This window comes from Juglans microcarpa x Juglans regia, chromosome 6D (assembly GCF_004785595.1).
Source record: "Juglans microcarpa x Juglans regia isolate MS1-56 chromosome 6D, Jm3101_v1.0, whole genome shotgun sequence".
Taxonomy (NCBI): Eukaryota; Viridiplantae; Streptophyta; class Magnoliopsida; order Fagales; family Juglandaceae; genus Juglans; species Juglans microcarpa x Juglans regia.
Genome location: NC_054604.1, coordinates 12,635,960 through 12,649,537, shown reverse-complemented (window position 1 = coordinate 12,649,537; position 13,578 = coordinate 12,635,960). Strand labels below are relative to the sequence as shown.

Genomic DNA, 13,578 nt, shown 5'->3' with positions numbered 1-13,578 from the left:
TAGATCTCTTCTTGGAGATCACCATAAAAAAAGGCGTTCTTCACATCCATCTGATGCAGTTGCCACGATTATGAAGCAGCAATAGCTAAGATGGTTCGAACCGTGGTCATTTTGGTAACGGGAGCAAATGTCTCCTGATAATCAACCCCATATTCTTGTTGGTTACCCAAAACTACTAGGCGAGCTTTGTACCAGTCCAAAGAGCCATCAGAACGAAGCTTTACAGAGAAAATCCATTTACTCCCAATAGGCTTGACTGTAGGGGGACAAGGAACAATATCCCAAGTGTGATTCTCTTCAAGTGCTTGAAGTTCTGTTTGCATTGCATTTTGCCGACAATTATGTTCCACGGCCTGTTTGTAGCAAGAGGGAATGGAAATAGAGGATAAAGTAGCCACAAGAGAGACAGGGGAGGAGAAACCATACTGATCAGGGGGTCGAGAAGGGTGAGTAGATCGGCGAATAGTGGTGGAAGCAAGAGCAGGATTAGGCACTGGGTCAAGATCGTGAGGAGGCATAGAGGAAGTGGAAGCAGACTCATGTTGACTACATCTTTCATACACAAAACCAGGTTTGAACCTTTCCACAATTGTCGGGGAATTAGAAAAGTTAGGTAGAAGAAATAAAGATGCAGATGACAACTCAACATGAGAGGGAAAGAAATATTGATTTTCAAAGAAAATCACGTTCCTAGAAACCCGTATATGACGAGCATTGGGATCATAAGAAACATAACCCTTTTGAGGTATGACATAACTAAGAAAAGCACACTTAACAGATTGAGCAGTAAGTTTATGTCGTTCATAAGCAGGGAGATGCACAAAACAAACACAACCAAATGCTCGAAGATCAGAATATGAAAGAGAATGACGAAACAACTTAAAAAAGGAGAAACATGATGTAACGTAGGAGAGGGTAAGCGATTGATCAAATGAACTGCAGTAGAAAGCGCTTCACACAAAAAACGAGGAGGAACAAATGATTCAAGTAAAATGGTTCTTACCACATCAAGAAGATGACGATTTTTCCTCTCAGCAACACCATTATGTTGCGGTGTCGAAGGGTAAGAACGTTGAGAGATGATCCCCTTACTGTGAAGAAAGTCCTGAAACTCATTAGACATGTATTCTCCACCAGAATTAGAGCGCAAGACCTTGATGCTGGCAGAGAATTGAGTCTCGAGAAGTGCAAGAAAGCGCTGAAATACTGAAAAAACTTTGGCCTTAGCCCGTAGGAAGTAAACACAAGTAAAGCAACTAAAGTCATCAATGAAAGTAACAAATTACTTATAATGCGCATGAGAAACAACAAGTGCAATCCCCCAAACATCACTATGAATAATATCAAAACATTGTGAGACACGAGATGCATGATGAGGAAAAGGTAGAACTTTACTTTTGCCAAGTTTGCATGATGTACAATCAAAAGAAAGATCAAGAGAAGAACATTCTTTATTTCCCAATAAACTAGAATGAAACAAAGTACGAAGCACATAAGAGTTTGGGTGGCCTAGAAGTTTATGTCACATCTTATTTCCAGAACCAACAACATTACAGGCAAAAGAAAGTGAAGGAAAACTAGAGATAATGGTGGAAGGAGAAACGTGGAGAGGAAAGAGTCGTCCCACTTTAGGCCCATTTGCGATCATCTTTCCTAACACTTGATCATGCACAACACAATCAGAATGAGAGAAATGGACATTACAATTATTATCAACCAATTGACCAACAGAAATAAGATTTGTGGAGAGGTCAGGAGACACAAAAACATCACTTAAGGAAGAAGAAAGATCACCAACAACAATGATAGGCAGAGAACTGCCATCAACGGTGTTAATTTTCAGATTTTCATCATAATTTCTAATAATGAAAAGAGGAATAACAGTATCAATCATATGTTTAGAGGCGCCAGAGTCAAAATACCATGGCTTAGAAGAAACTTTATGATTACCTGAGAGCCCAAAAGCAGAAAAAATAGAAATGATCATCTGTTGTACCATTTCAGGAGTGAGTGTGTTCGGGTTTGCTAAGGTTGTAGGAGCAGGAATAGAAACAACCGGTGAGGCAGCAGACAATGCAGCAGAACTAGAGGCACCAGTGGAGGCATGATAAGCAGTACCCTGCTTCCTTTCAGGTCGAATGGGACAAGTAGAGATGATATGGCCTTGTTTCTTGCAGTAGTTATTGAACTTCTTGGGACAATTCCGAGCAATATGACCAAAAGCTTTACAACTCAAGCATTGGACAGCACGCTGTCTCTACCCTTATTCCTCCCTTGTGCTGCATAAGCTATAATAACAGGTGCACTAACATTATCTCGATGTTCCATGGCAACCTGAGTTACGATACGCTGCTCCTCACGAAGTTCATTCAAACAAGTATTCAGAGATGGTATAGGATATTAGAACGTGCAATTTCAAAGTCAGAATGAAGCTTCATCAAAAATTGATTTTGCTTGCTTGTTTCATGCACTGCTTGAACAATAGAGAGAGTTGCAGCAGGAACATTAGCATAAACAATGTCTGAATAATCAGCCCATAGATTTTGAAAACCAGAAAAATATTCATCAATGGAGAGATTTTCCTATGTGAAGTTAGCAATCTCATACTCCAATTGAAAACACCGAGCCGTGTTGTCTTGATTGTAAACTTTATTGAGGTAATTCCACATGTCAACTGCAGTTTTATAAGGCCTCAGATTGAGAACAAGGTGAGGCTCAATGGAGCCAATGATCCAGGTCATGACCCTAGCATCCTTGATTTTCTACTTTGACCAAGCCTAGACATCGCACCTATCGCGAGGTGCGGGATCACTCCCATCAATATGACCCCACAATTCATTTCCTTTGACAAATAACTAAAATTGAAACTCCCAAACAGAATAATTTTTGCAAGTAAATCTAATATGGAATGATTCTAACTTATCTGAGGACATAATGCAACCGAGAGACGAACAAAAAAAAATAGCCCACCAGAAGGTTGTCGTGAGAAGCAGAAAAATTTATATGGTGCCGAGAACACCCAGACCCGATGAGCGAAACAGAAGTTGCCATCAAAGAAAGCCATGCAAGAATCAGAAAACAAAAAAATTGCAACAAGAAAAATCATGCACAAATCAGAGACGGAACAGACTTCACCGACGTGCAGAGTATGACTAGGAACTGCCACAGAGGGTGCCGAGATGCACCTTGAAACCAGAAACAACCGAGGTGCTGAGAATGTCAAAACCACCACGAACCAGCAACAGAAACACCGAAATAGAAAAGCCCAGACCTGGAAACTTGACCAGAGTGCACCGATAGTGAGAGGGAAATCCAAAACCAACACCGTAGTCGCCGACCTCCAGACCAGAACTGGAATCGAGCACAGAGGGTGCCGAAAACTCAAAGAGACTCCCGAGATAAAAATTAAAAAAAAAAATAGAAAACAGGCAACAACTCAGAAACCTGCTCTTGATACCATGTCAAAACACCGAGAAACCGAGAACTTTTTGTTTGGAAAAACTGCTCTTTCAATTCAGTGTATCCTTCTCAACGTGAACCTCCAAAATATACAAGGAAAGTAGATAATATGCTATACACGGGAAACTCTAATTGATTCCTAAGTTTCAGCCTATATACATGGTAATATATCTGTATAGCTAATATCAACACAGAGAGAGAGAAGTCCTAAATTGTATAAACTCCTAATTGTATACGTTAACAAGGAGTAGGTAAGCCAATCTCTTGAAGAAATTATTGTGAACATGTCAACTCACCAGTAGTGTGAGCCATTGTCTTGTATTCAACTTATGCACTTGAACAAGCTATTAGTGTTTGTTTCTTATTCTTCCATGCAACCAATCACCACTCAAAAAGGTACAGCATTCAGTAGTAGATCTTCTAATTGAAGGTTCTAATGAAAGGAGACCTGTCCAATAAACATTTGAAAAAGCTTCCACTTGGAGATGCCCATTTGGCCTATACAGCAATCCAAGACTATAAGTTTTTTTATGATAGAAAAGAATGTGTTATAGCATCCCAATGTGAGACCTGTTCAGCGTCTAAGATTGACACGCTACACGCTGAGTAAGACATGCTAGATATAGTTGTAATGAGATAATTCAACTCCCCAACAAGTCAACCATACATGCTTGGATCTTCAAAAAACTCTCCCTCATCCTCAAAGAGTTTACAATCCGGATCCATATGAATACCAATAGGCCAAGCACCCAATACACCAATTCCTTCCAATAAGCCAAGCCGCCATGTATATAATTCCTATGAAATAGAATAATACCCTCTTTGGATCTACCAACTTCAATCCCAAGAAAGTATCTGAGTTTTCCTAAATCTTTTATGTGAAATTGATCCTACAGAAACTTTTTCAACCTACCAATCACTTGGGTCCTTCCAGTAATTACAATATCATCCACTAGCATTGTCAACAAAATGTAAGCTCTTTAATAAAAAAAACACTAATACAACATCAAAAAATTCCCAAACCTTGCTTTTTGGGATTGCATCAAGCCATATAATGCTTTCTTTAACCTGCACACTGTATCCTTGCTCTCCTCAGGTGGTTACCATGTAGAAAGTTGTTTTTAATTAACTGAAATAATGACCAATCAAGATTAGCTGCAAGGGATATCAATACTCGAATGTAAGAGATTTTGGTACCAGCAAAGGAGGTCTCCTTCTAATAAGTACCATAGCTTTGTGTATACTCCTTAGCAAGCAAGCAAGCTTTCAAATGTTACACAAGATCATTTACATCCAACAGCCTGATTTTCAGGAGGTAGTGAAACAAACTCCCATGTCCCATTATGGTGACGGGCATCTATTTCATCAATGATTTACCTTATCCATGTGATGGGAATGTGTTACACGGGTACAGGATTTAATCGGGTAAAAAACATGTTGCACAAATGGTCTGTGCGATTCCTAAAAAAAAAGCCAGCTAGTTCTAATATGATTCCAAAGTTAGGGTTTTGAGAGTGAAATAATGGAGAATAGGGAAACTGATGGGTAGCATAAAATCTCGTCCTACCCTCTTGCTAGTACTCATATAGAAGTTGCATAAAAGTGAGCTTTCATGAAAGGTCAATATCATAGCATATAATAACAATAATCACTGAAAGTATTACCATCCTACTTGTTTCCTTAACTCTCAAAATATCAACATTTTATTCACAACCTAGGGAAAGCATTCATAACCATTTCTAATATTTATTTTTTATTTGCACAAATGTTTTGAGTCTTTTTATTCATGCTTTTGTACAAGAAACAGGTCTACTTTCAGTTATTTGACACTTGTATTTTAAAGGGAAAAAAAACGATGTTTTTGTTCATTGATGATCACTTCGTACCTAGGAGGTGGACTTGATACCGGTTTAGTAAACATTTTATTTGTTTTCTTAATTTCTCTCTATGCATCTGAGTATGCTAAACCTAACTTCACTTATTTCCAACCCTTCTATTGATAAGTTTTATAAGGTCACTAACTTGAGTCATTAAAGCTACTGCATTTCTTTTACATTCGGTCTCATGACTTGAGGAATTTCCAGCAAGTATGCGCTTGGAGTTTTAGAAACTCTTAAGGCCCTCTAATACCATGGTTTGTGCGCAGCTTTCTAGGGTCTCGAAACGTTACTAAGTGATGTGTGTGTATGTGTGAGGTATGTAACCACCTGTGTATTGGTGGAGTTGTTAACAGTTGAAACTCCAAGTGATGCCTCAATACTTGGGAACGTTGGCATAGGTTAGATGATGTGGAGCCTACTTATGACCTTGCATACTTAAATTCAAGTATTTGGTTTGGGCTTACTAGTTAAAGTCTAAGGAACCCAAGTCCATTAGAGTTGGCCATTATCTGTCTTTACATGGGTGTGGGTGTGTATGTGTGTGTGTTTATGAATGTAATGTTTTTAATTACTAATGAAAGAAAATGACTACGGAATTTCTAGCATCTACTTTTTTGATTGGGTAATTCAACCATTTCCAAGGTGTGATGTCGATAAACAGTATTGTGAAGCTTGGGTTATCTTTCTCATATATGTTTTCTTCTTTGAAACTCCCAATAATTTTCCAAGAAACCTGGAAATCTAGACCTTTTCTTTCTTTAAAACCGTATACTACAGTCCTTACAATATTTGCAAACAGAAGCACTATTTGCGGATACTTTTCACAAGTACTGTTCTAACAGAATTTGTGCTACATAACTAAATAAAAAGTTCATGATGCAGATAAGCAGTTCACAACCATAACCTGAGTTTGTTTTGAATCTGCAGAGCTCCTAGGGATAGATGCCAGACTGTACACTTTCAGTTACAGTGAACTAAAGACTGCCACAGAGGACTTTATTACTTCTAATAAACTTGGAGAGGGAGGATTTGGACCTGTTTACAAGGTAAGTCACTGTTTTGAAGACCATGTCAATGATGCAAATTTGACTATCCAATATGAAGGCGGAATTCATTATCATCATGCAATTGCTTGCTACTAAGCAATTACAGCTTGCAAATTTCCCTTTGTTCTCTTCTTCATCATCTCCTCTCTCACTCTTACCCTCTTACCCATCTCTCTCTGCCCCCCCCCCCCCCCCCCCTTCCGAAAAAAAAAAGTCAAAATGAAAGTGCACCCTTGTTACCACCAATATTGTGAGCTTCTAATTATCAAGATGCAGGCTATTGCAATACCTGTACATTATCATGTTAATTATGGCAGACACCATTAAAAAACAAATTGACATGCAAATTGGAAGTCTTTCTCTACTATTAGCTTCCATGCCCATGTATTCTTGTTCTAAACATGCCTTTTCTGCTTGTGGCTACTTAAGAAGTAATTAAAGTTCAGAGTCTTCTGTACTTCTTAAATTCTTAGCTATGCTAAAAAAGTTCACAATGAGATAACAAATAGACATATTCTATCTCTTTTCATTGGGACATTGTCCCGGATACACGGTGCCAATAAAAAAAGAGAAAAAAATGCATTCTATCTCTTCACTTATTCACCCAAATTTTGTCCCAATTCAAACTTGTCCTAGTGAAGATACGACAAAAGTCTGTTACACCTATTTTAACATTTTCTTTTTGCTTGGGGCTTACAAGGTTTCCATGGTTCTTTATGACCAAATGTTCTCCACACTCCATATTCTGTGAGGAATTTGGTGGGGGAATAAATCCATCTTTGTGCTGGAATTATTACTGAAATCACCTTAAAGCTTGGTTTAATCCCCTGTTTTTCCTCTAAAAATTAATGCAAAAGACACTGATCAATCTCATCAATTGCACAGAACTTCTAAAAACAATGTTTTTGGTATTGAAATGATACGTCTCTGATAATTTGCTTTTGATTAAACAATACTTCATCAGTTGCTTGACCAGCAACTCTTTGTACTTGGAGAAATTTTCAATGTTTCTGCAAGGTCAAAGAAGTGCTACATGTTCATTCATTCAGATTTATTATAAATATTTGGAGCAGCACTATACATCTTTGCATAAGTAAATTTCTATCAACCAACAAGTCATAGATTAAAAAAAACTATGAAATTAGAATCTCAATTTTTGTTTTTAATTGTATACCTTAGTACCAATACCTTTTCCACACCCAAAAAGTCAGTTCTTCAGTTCTTTCACATATTTTTTACATCCACATACAATTTCAACTCCAAATGTTTTGGAGACAAGTTTTCATTCTCCTCGATGTCATTACTAGTAACACGTAATGATTAGAGTTTGAATAGAAAAGGAGAAGAAGAAGGTAATTCTTTCTTCCTGTAAACATTATATTATGTAGAGATCAAAGGCGCCCTAATATGTATTACAAAAGATCCCTCGTATACTTTTCTTACTTGAAATATAATTTTCATGAAAATACTTTCTATAACAGTCCCCTCAAGCTAGAGCATAAATCATATAGGAAATTACTTGGCATACACAGGATTCATGCAAAAGTGATTTTACACGCCGATGCATCCATTAATTTTATTCTATATTGAATTTTGGAGTCAACTTTTTGCCAAGCCAAGATTGATATTGTCATTGCGAAATCAGCACGTAGCTTGCCTTTTGTAGAAAGCTTGTGTAGAGTAACAATTCTCGTTCGTATAAGCCAAGATTGGACAGGTGACTTCTGACTGACTACGACATAAGAGCACATGTCAGCTAACTGGTCTACTGACTTCACAAATGATGTAGCAATATCCCCACTAAGTATCTTGTCTCTAATAAGATGACAATTAACTTCACTGCTTGGGTGGATGAAGTTTAAGATGAGAATCAATCTCTCTCTTCCACAAGATCCCTAAATATATAATCTAGACATGTCTTCTAGATCTAAAAGTACGATGCGGTTATGAGTAATAAAAATACTAAATGACTATAGAACCCAATGACTAATAGTTACGATGTAACTAAAATAAGTAAATTTGTTTGATTTCCTACCATAAATGGATGTGCAGATTTGCTATGCATAGCTTGATTCTATTTATGTCCAGATGTCTCAAGATCCAATCAGTGGAAATTAGAGCATGATATCTTTTTTGTAAAATCATACCTACAACTTGAATTTGACATGATAATATAATTGTTCATGAAGAGTGTTTGTTTGCCTCAAATTCTATTTGAATTTGTTCTGTATAGGGGACACTTAATGATGGCAGAGCAGTCGCTGTGAAGCAACTTTCATTAGCATCTCACCAAGGAAAGAACCAATTTGTAGCCGAGATTGCTACCATATCTGCAGTACAGCACCGTAACCTTGTGAAATTGCATGGTTGCTGCATTGATGGAGATGAAAGACTTCTTGTTTATGAGTATCTAGAGAACAGGAGTCTTGATCAAGCATTGTTTGGTAAGAGAATAACATGTTGTTGAACTTTCTATCTATTTTTCTAACAAGTAGAACAACTGTTGAATTTATTATATATGGTTCGCATGGGGCAGGAAAAAGAAGTTTGAGTCTTGATTGGCCAACGCGCTTCAATATATGCATGGGCATAGCAAGGGGTCTAGCTTATCTTCATGAGGAGTCAAGGCTTCGAATTGTACATAGAGATGTGAAGGCCAGTAATATTCTGCTCGATTCTGACTTTATTCCCAAAATTTCAGATTTTGGTTTGGCCAAACTTTACGATGATAAAAAGAGCCACATAAGCACACGCGTTGCAGGGACAATGTAAGATCCCTCATAACTATATTTCTGGGTTAATTATATTTTCACTCAGTCATAAATTTCTACTCATTGCAACTCAGATTCGTATTTGAAGTCAATTGCCAGTTACCCCCTTACAAAAGCCTGCATTAATGTACAGAAAACGGAACACGTGCTACACACTCCTTATATCCCTGGTGAAAATGTCTTTAACATGAAATGGAAGACTAAATTATGTGCTTTTCTAGCCTTCCACTGAAAGGCATGTTATAGGGGGGGCAGAATCATGGCACTTCAAATACTACCCCCTATCCATGAAGTTTCCTGAAATGACAGCCAGACTTACTGGTTGCTACCATACCAGTCTCTCTTCCGTCACTGTCTCTTCACCTTCTTCAAAGTAGACATTCATGGCCTCCACACCTACATCAAACTTGAAAACCTCAACTACGATGCCATCCTATCTGCCATTATTTGATCCCAGAAATCCAAACCAAGCTCCACTATCCAACACTACAAAAACTTGTCTAGCAAAAACCAACTTTGTACCAAGCTCGGCCAGTCATATTCAATCCTGTCTCTTCTTTGATGAGTATCACAAACCTTTTGTACCCCCATTTGTGTGTCTTTCTTGTTTACTGTTTCGATTTTTCTTTGGGATTCAGAGAGTTCTGGGTTCTTTCTAAAAGAAATTTGTGTTTCCCTTCAGTTTAGGATATGTGGCTGTTTATATTATATTCTTACTGCTTGCAAAGGTCACATTCAGGAAACTGGCATTAAGGCAGTAGGAGAAGCTATTGAGTATGTTTCCTGAGGGTTTGGTTTGGAACAGATAAGCTTTGAAGCAATTTTTCAATGATTTGGAGGATAGCTTGTGAGAATAATTCCTTGTGCGAAGAATAGGTCATTAGGTTAACACCAGTGCTTTGGATTAATCTGTTATATATTCTCCTACCTCTCTTCGTAGTCATGAGAAGCTCGACATACTGGTTAATTAATACACCAGGGGGGGAGGTCAAAAGAGAAATGAACCATCGTGTTGTCTATCTATGTTGGTCAATGGGCTTGGACCACTATAGCTCAAAAGAACAATCTGAAAGTCAAAGCTGTAGGAAATGCAAAGAAAGGGTACAAAGGTGACATCTTTAGATGATGGGCTTGGCACTAAAGTCACAGTTCCTGAAGCTTTTTGCACAAAATAGATGACCACCAACATTGCCACAAAAAGTTTCATCTCTAATAGGGAAGAAATTAGTTTTGGAACTTTTCGCAACCACCCAATGATATGAGTTTTCAAGAAAAAGCTGCAATGTTGTTTGGAGGCATCAATGATTTCAAAATTGACAATCAGCTATCCAATGACAACAAAACAAAAAATGACACATTAGATATAAGACTATGATCTGCAAAGAAATAAGCAGAAGTGTAATAGACTTCCCATTAAGCCTAGAAACCAAACGGCCAGGAAACTGAACAGCCTGAAAACCAAATAATGTTTAAGGAAATAAATTAATAATGAGATGACTATCTAATTGTTTTAATAACCTTTAATAACCTGAAAACTGAATAGTTTTGATAATATGGAAACCAAACGGTTTTAAGGTAAAATTTAACTTAAGAAAATAAAAAGCTGTAAGTGACAAGAAGTGCAAGAGACAGCTAATGAAGTGGGAAGGTAATAAAGTGCTAAAATGATGGTGGAAGTGTAAATGTGTTTGTTCTATAATTAGGGAATAATAAACTAACTAAAATCAAAATTAAAATTAAAATAGACAAATGCTGAGATGGCACAATATTTTACAAAAAGGATGTTTCAGCTTTTATATATTGTAATAGATAGATTGTGGTTTTTAGGTGAACTTGGAAACGTATTTGATCGAGGCATATTTTTCTTGATATACTAGTGGTTGCATGCTATAAAGGTCTGGATTTTAGCTTGTCAATGGCCTTCTCCACAACCACTACTTATGTCTTGTAGTTTTGCAGTTTCTTGCACCACAGATTCGGGAACTGCTCTTTGTTGGTTATTTCAAAATTGATGCAATCTCCTCTGAATTGTTTATCTTTATGTTGGTGTAAACGATGGATATGATTTTTGTATTTTCAAACAAAGGCAACATGGACGTTGTAATCTGTAAATGGGCATATAATGCTTTCAGTACTAGTACATTCACATGCGTGCCATGAGAATACAAAAGGGCAATTCAGTAACTATGCAACAAATTAACACTGACTGTTTATGAGGGTAGTTTACACTGAAGTCTGAAACTTCAAATTATGTGGTTCGGGTTGGACTGAGTCAATGATATAGGTTCAAGAAAGAATGATGCGATTGGTGTGTTACTTTTTCAGACATTTATGGTAACAATTTTTGCATTAATTGTTATTGATATAGTGGATATCTTGCACCGGAGTATGCCATGCGTGGACACCTTACAGAGAAGGTGGATGTGTTTTCCTTTGGCGTTGTGGCTCTGGAGATCATTAGCGGCAGGCCTAACTCTGACTCAAGCTTAGATGAAGAGAGGTTCTATCTACTTGAATGGGTAAGAAGATATCACAGTATCCTTATTAGATTCCTCTTTCTCATCTGGTAAATACTGATCCTTTCAAAAGTTCCAAATCATCCCGACTCTGGCAACCACATCAGACATATGATAATCATGGTTCGGACTCTCCTTTATTTTTGGATTTAGACGAAAAATTATGCATTATTTAGTAAAGAAAGTAAGAGGTAATTCTGCACATCCAATGAAATGATATTTATTTTATTTTCATAGAAGTTGATGAGAGTCCAGTTATGGACTTGATGGGATATGAAATGAGCATCTCTTAATGGAATGTGTAAAGCTTTTTAGATTTCCAAGATATGACATAATTGCTCTGTTACTTGCTTATTATATACGTATTTGCATTTTATGATGTCCATGACTTTTGAAATTTATCCCTGACTTTCTTTCTCAATGTTTTGAAAACCTTGATTTCACCCCAAAATCCATCTGTCATGGGGTCATTCAAAAAAGAGTGATACGTCATGCAGAATAGAGTAGTTTATTAGAATATCTCATAGACTTGCTTTTATCTTCTTTTTTTCATTTTGGTTTGTAGTATCGTAGATAGACCTTTTGTTGGAACAGCTCAATTCCCTGAGCTTTTGAAATTGCTTTATCGGGGTCTGAGACTCCCAGTGCTTTCCTTTCTACAGTATAGCAAATTTTGGTCGGGGTGCTTTTTTACAGTATTAGCAGATTTTGCATAGTAATGCATTTTATCATAACACTAAAGAGTCATGACATATGATTAACTTCTATAACTTTTCTAACAGAGCTTCATTAAGACGTGACACTAAAGAGAAATTCTATACATAAGCCACACACTCTGCACACCACCTAAAAATATGTGATTTTAATGATAAAATCACATATTTTTAGGTGGTGTGCAAAGTGTGGAGCTTTTGTGTAGCACGACTCGACACTAAATTCACTGAAGAGCCGCAACACCCCGATAGTTGTCTTTAACAAAGTGCCTTCCACAATTTATTGTGCTGAAACTAGTGTTTTAATACTTCTTGCCCTCGAAGTCAAAATGATCGAAGTGAAACTTTCCTGACAAAAAAAGACCCGAGTATTTCTCATGTCCAAAGCTATTTCACTAATGGATGTTGTCCTTTTTCTGCTTCCTAGGCATGGCATCTACATGAAAACAAACGTGATATTGAACTGGTTGACTCTAAATTAGCAACTTATGGTGAGGAAGAAGTAAAACGAGTGATTGGAGTGGCTCTATTGTGCAGTCAAGCATCACCAATGCTAAGGCCATCAATGTCGCGTGTAGTGGCGATGCTTTCAGGAGATGCTGAAGTGAGCACTGTAACTTCAAGACCCGGATACTTGACTGATTGGGGCTTTGATGATGTAAACAGCTTTACGGGTGTTTTTGAAACGGAAGGAACTGAAACCAACCAATACAACTCTATAGCTAGCACAAGCATGGTTGATAACCTGGAGCATTCACCGGTGCGTGCTACTATTCCTATGCTTCATGATACTGCAGGAGGATAGATGAGACTTGGTCTTTCCTTTATTTATCTTATTCTTATCTATTCCCTTTGTTTGTATTGACAAATATAAAAACAATTTGTGTTCTACGTTTTCAGATCTTGTATGTCATTACGTCTCAAGAGATCTAATCGCTTGTAAAATGATTTCTATATTTAATTGGATTTTAAAACTTCCTCTCACCCCTAAAGAATAAATAATCTCAATTACGCTTGTAAATACAGATAGAAACAAAGCAAGAAAAAAACAACTATGCTTGAGGGGGTGGCGGTCCTTAATTTCATAGGTGGTTTTTTTGTCGAGAAATGATAATTACAGTCGTAAGTACGTAAGAGTTGTTCAATCACTTTGAAAAAAAATGAATAAATACAGGATCTATATGAAATAATAA

At 37.2% G+C, this 13,578-nt stretch overlaps 1 protein-coding gene across 6 annotated transcripts in view; it reads left to right on the top strand.

Moving 5' to 3' along the window:
* Positions 1-13,359, top strand: part of LOC121234719 (probable LRR receptor-like serine/threonine-protein kinase At1g56140) — a 65,508-nt gene extending 52,149 nt beyond the window's left edge. For 4 of the 6 annotated variants that reach the window (XM_041130786.1, XM_041130787.1, XM_041130785.1 and 1 more), the window contains 5 exons: positions 6,267-6,385; positions 8,619-8,829; positions 8,922-9,153; positions 11,525-11,675; positions 12,813-13,359. In XM_041130786.1, the coding sequence (XP_040986720.1) occupies positions 6,267-6,385; positions 8,619-8,829; positions 8,922-9,153; positions 11,525-11,675; positions 12,813-13,190 (1,091 nt within the window). In that variant the 3' untranslated portion in view covers positions 13,191-13,359. Of the gene's footprint in view, positions 1-6,266; positions 6,386-8,618; positions 8,830-8,921; positions 9,154-11,115; positions 11,216-11,524; positions 11,676-12,812 lie in introns of those variants that run through there. The other 2 variants (XM_041130788.1, XM_041130789.1) reach the window with 2 other exon arrangements.
* Positions 13,360-13,578: the final 219 nt, after the last annotated feature.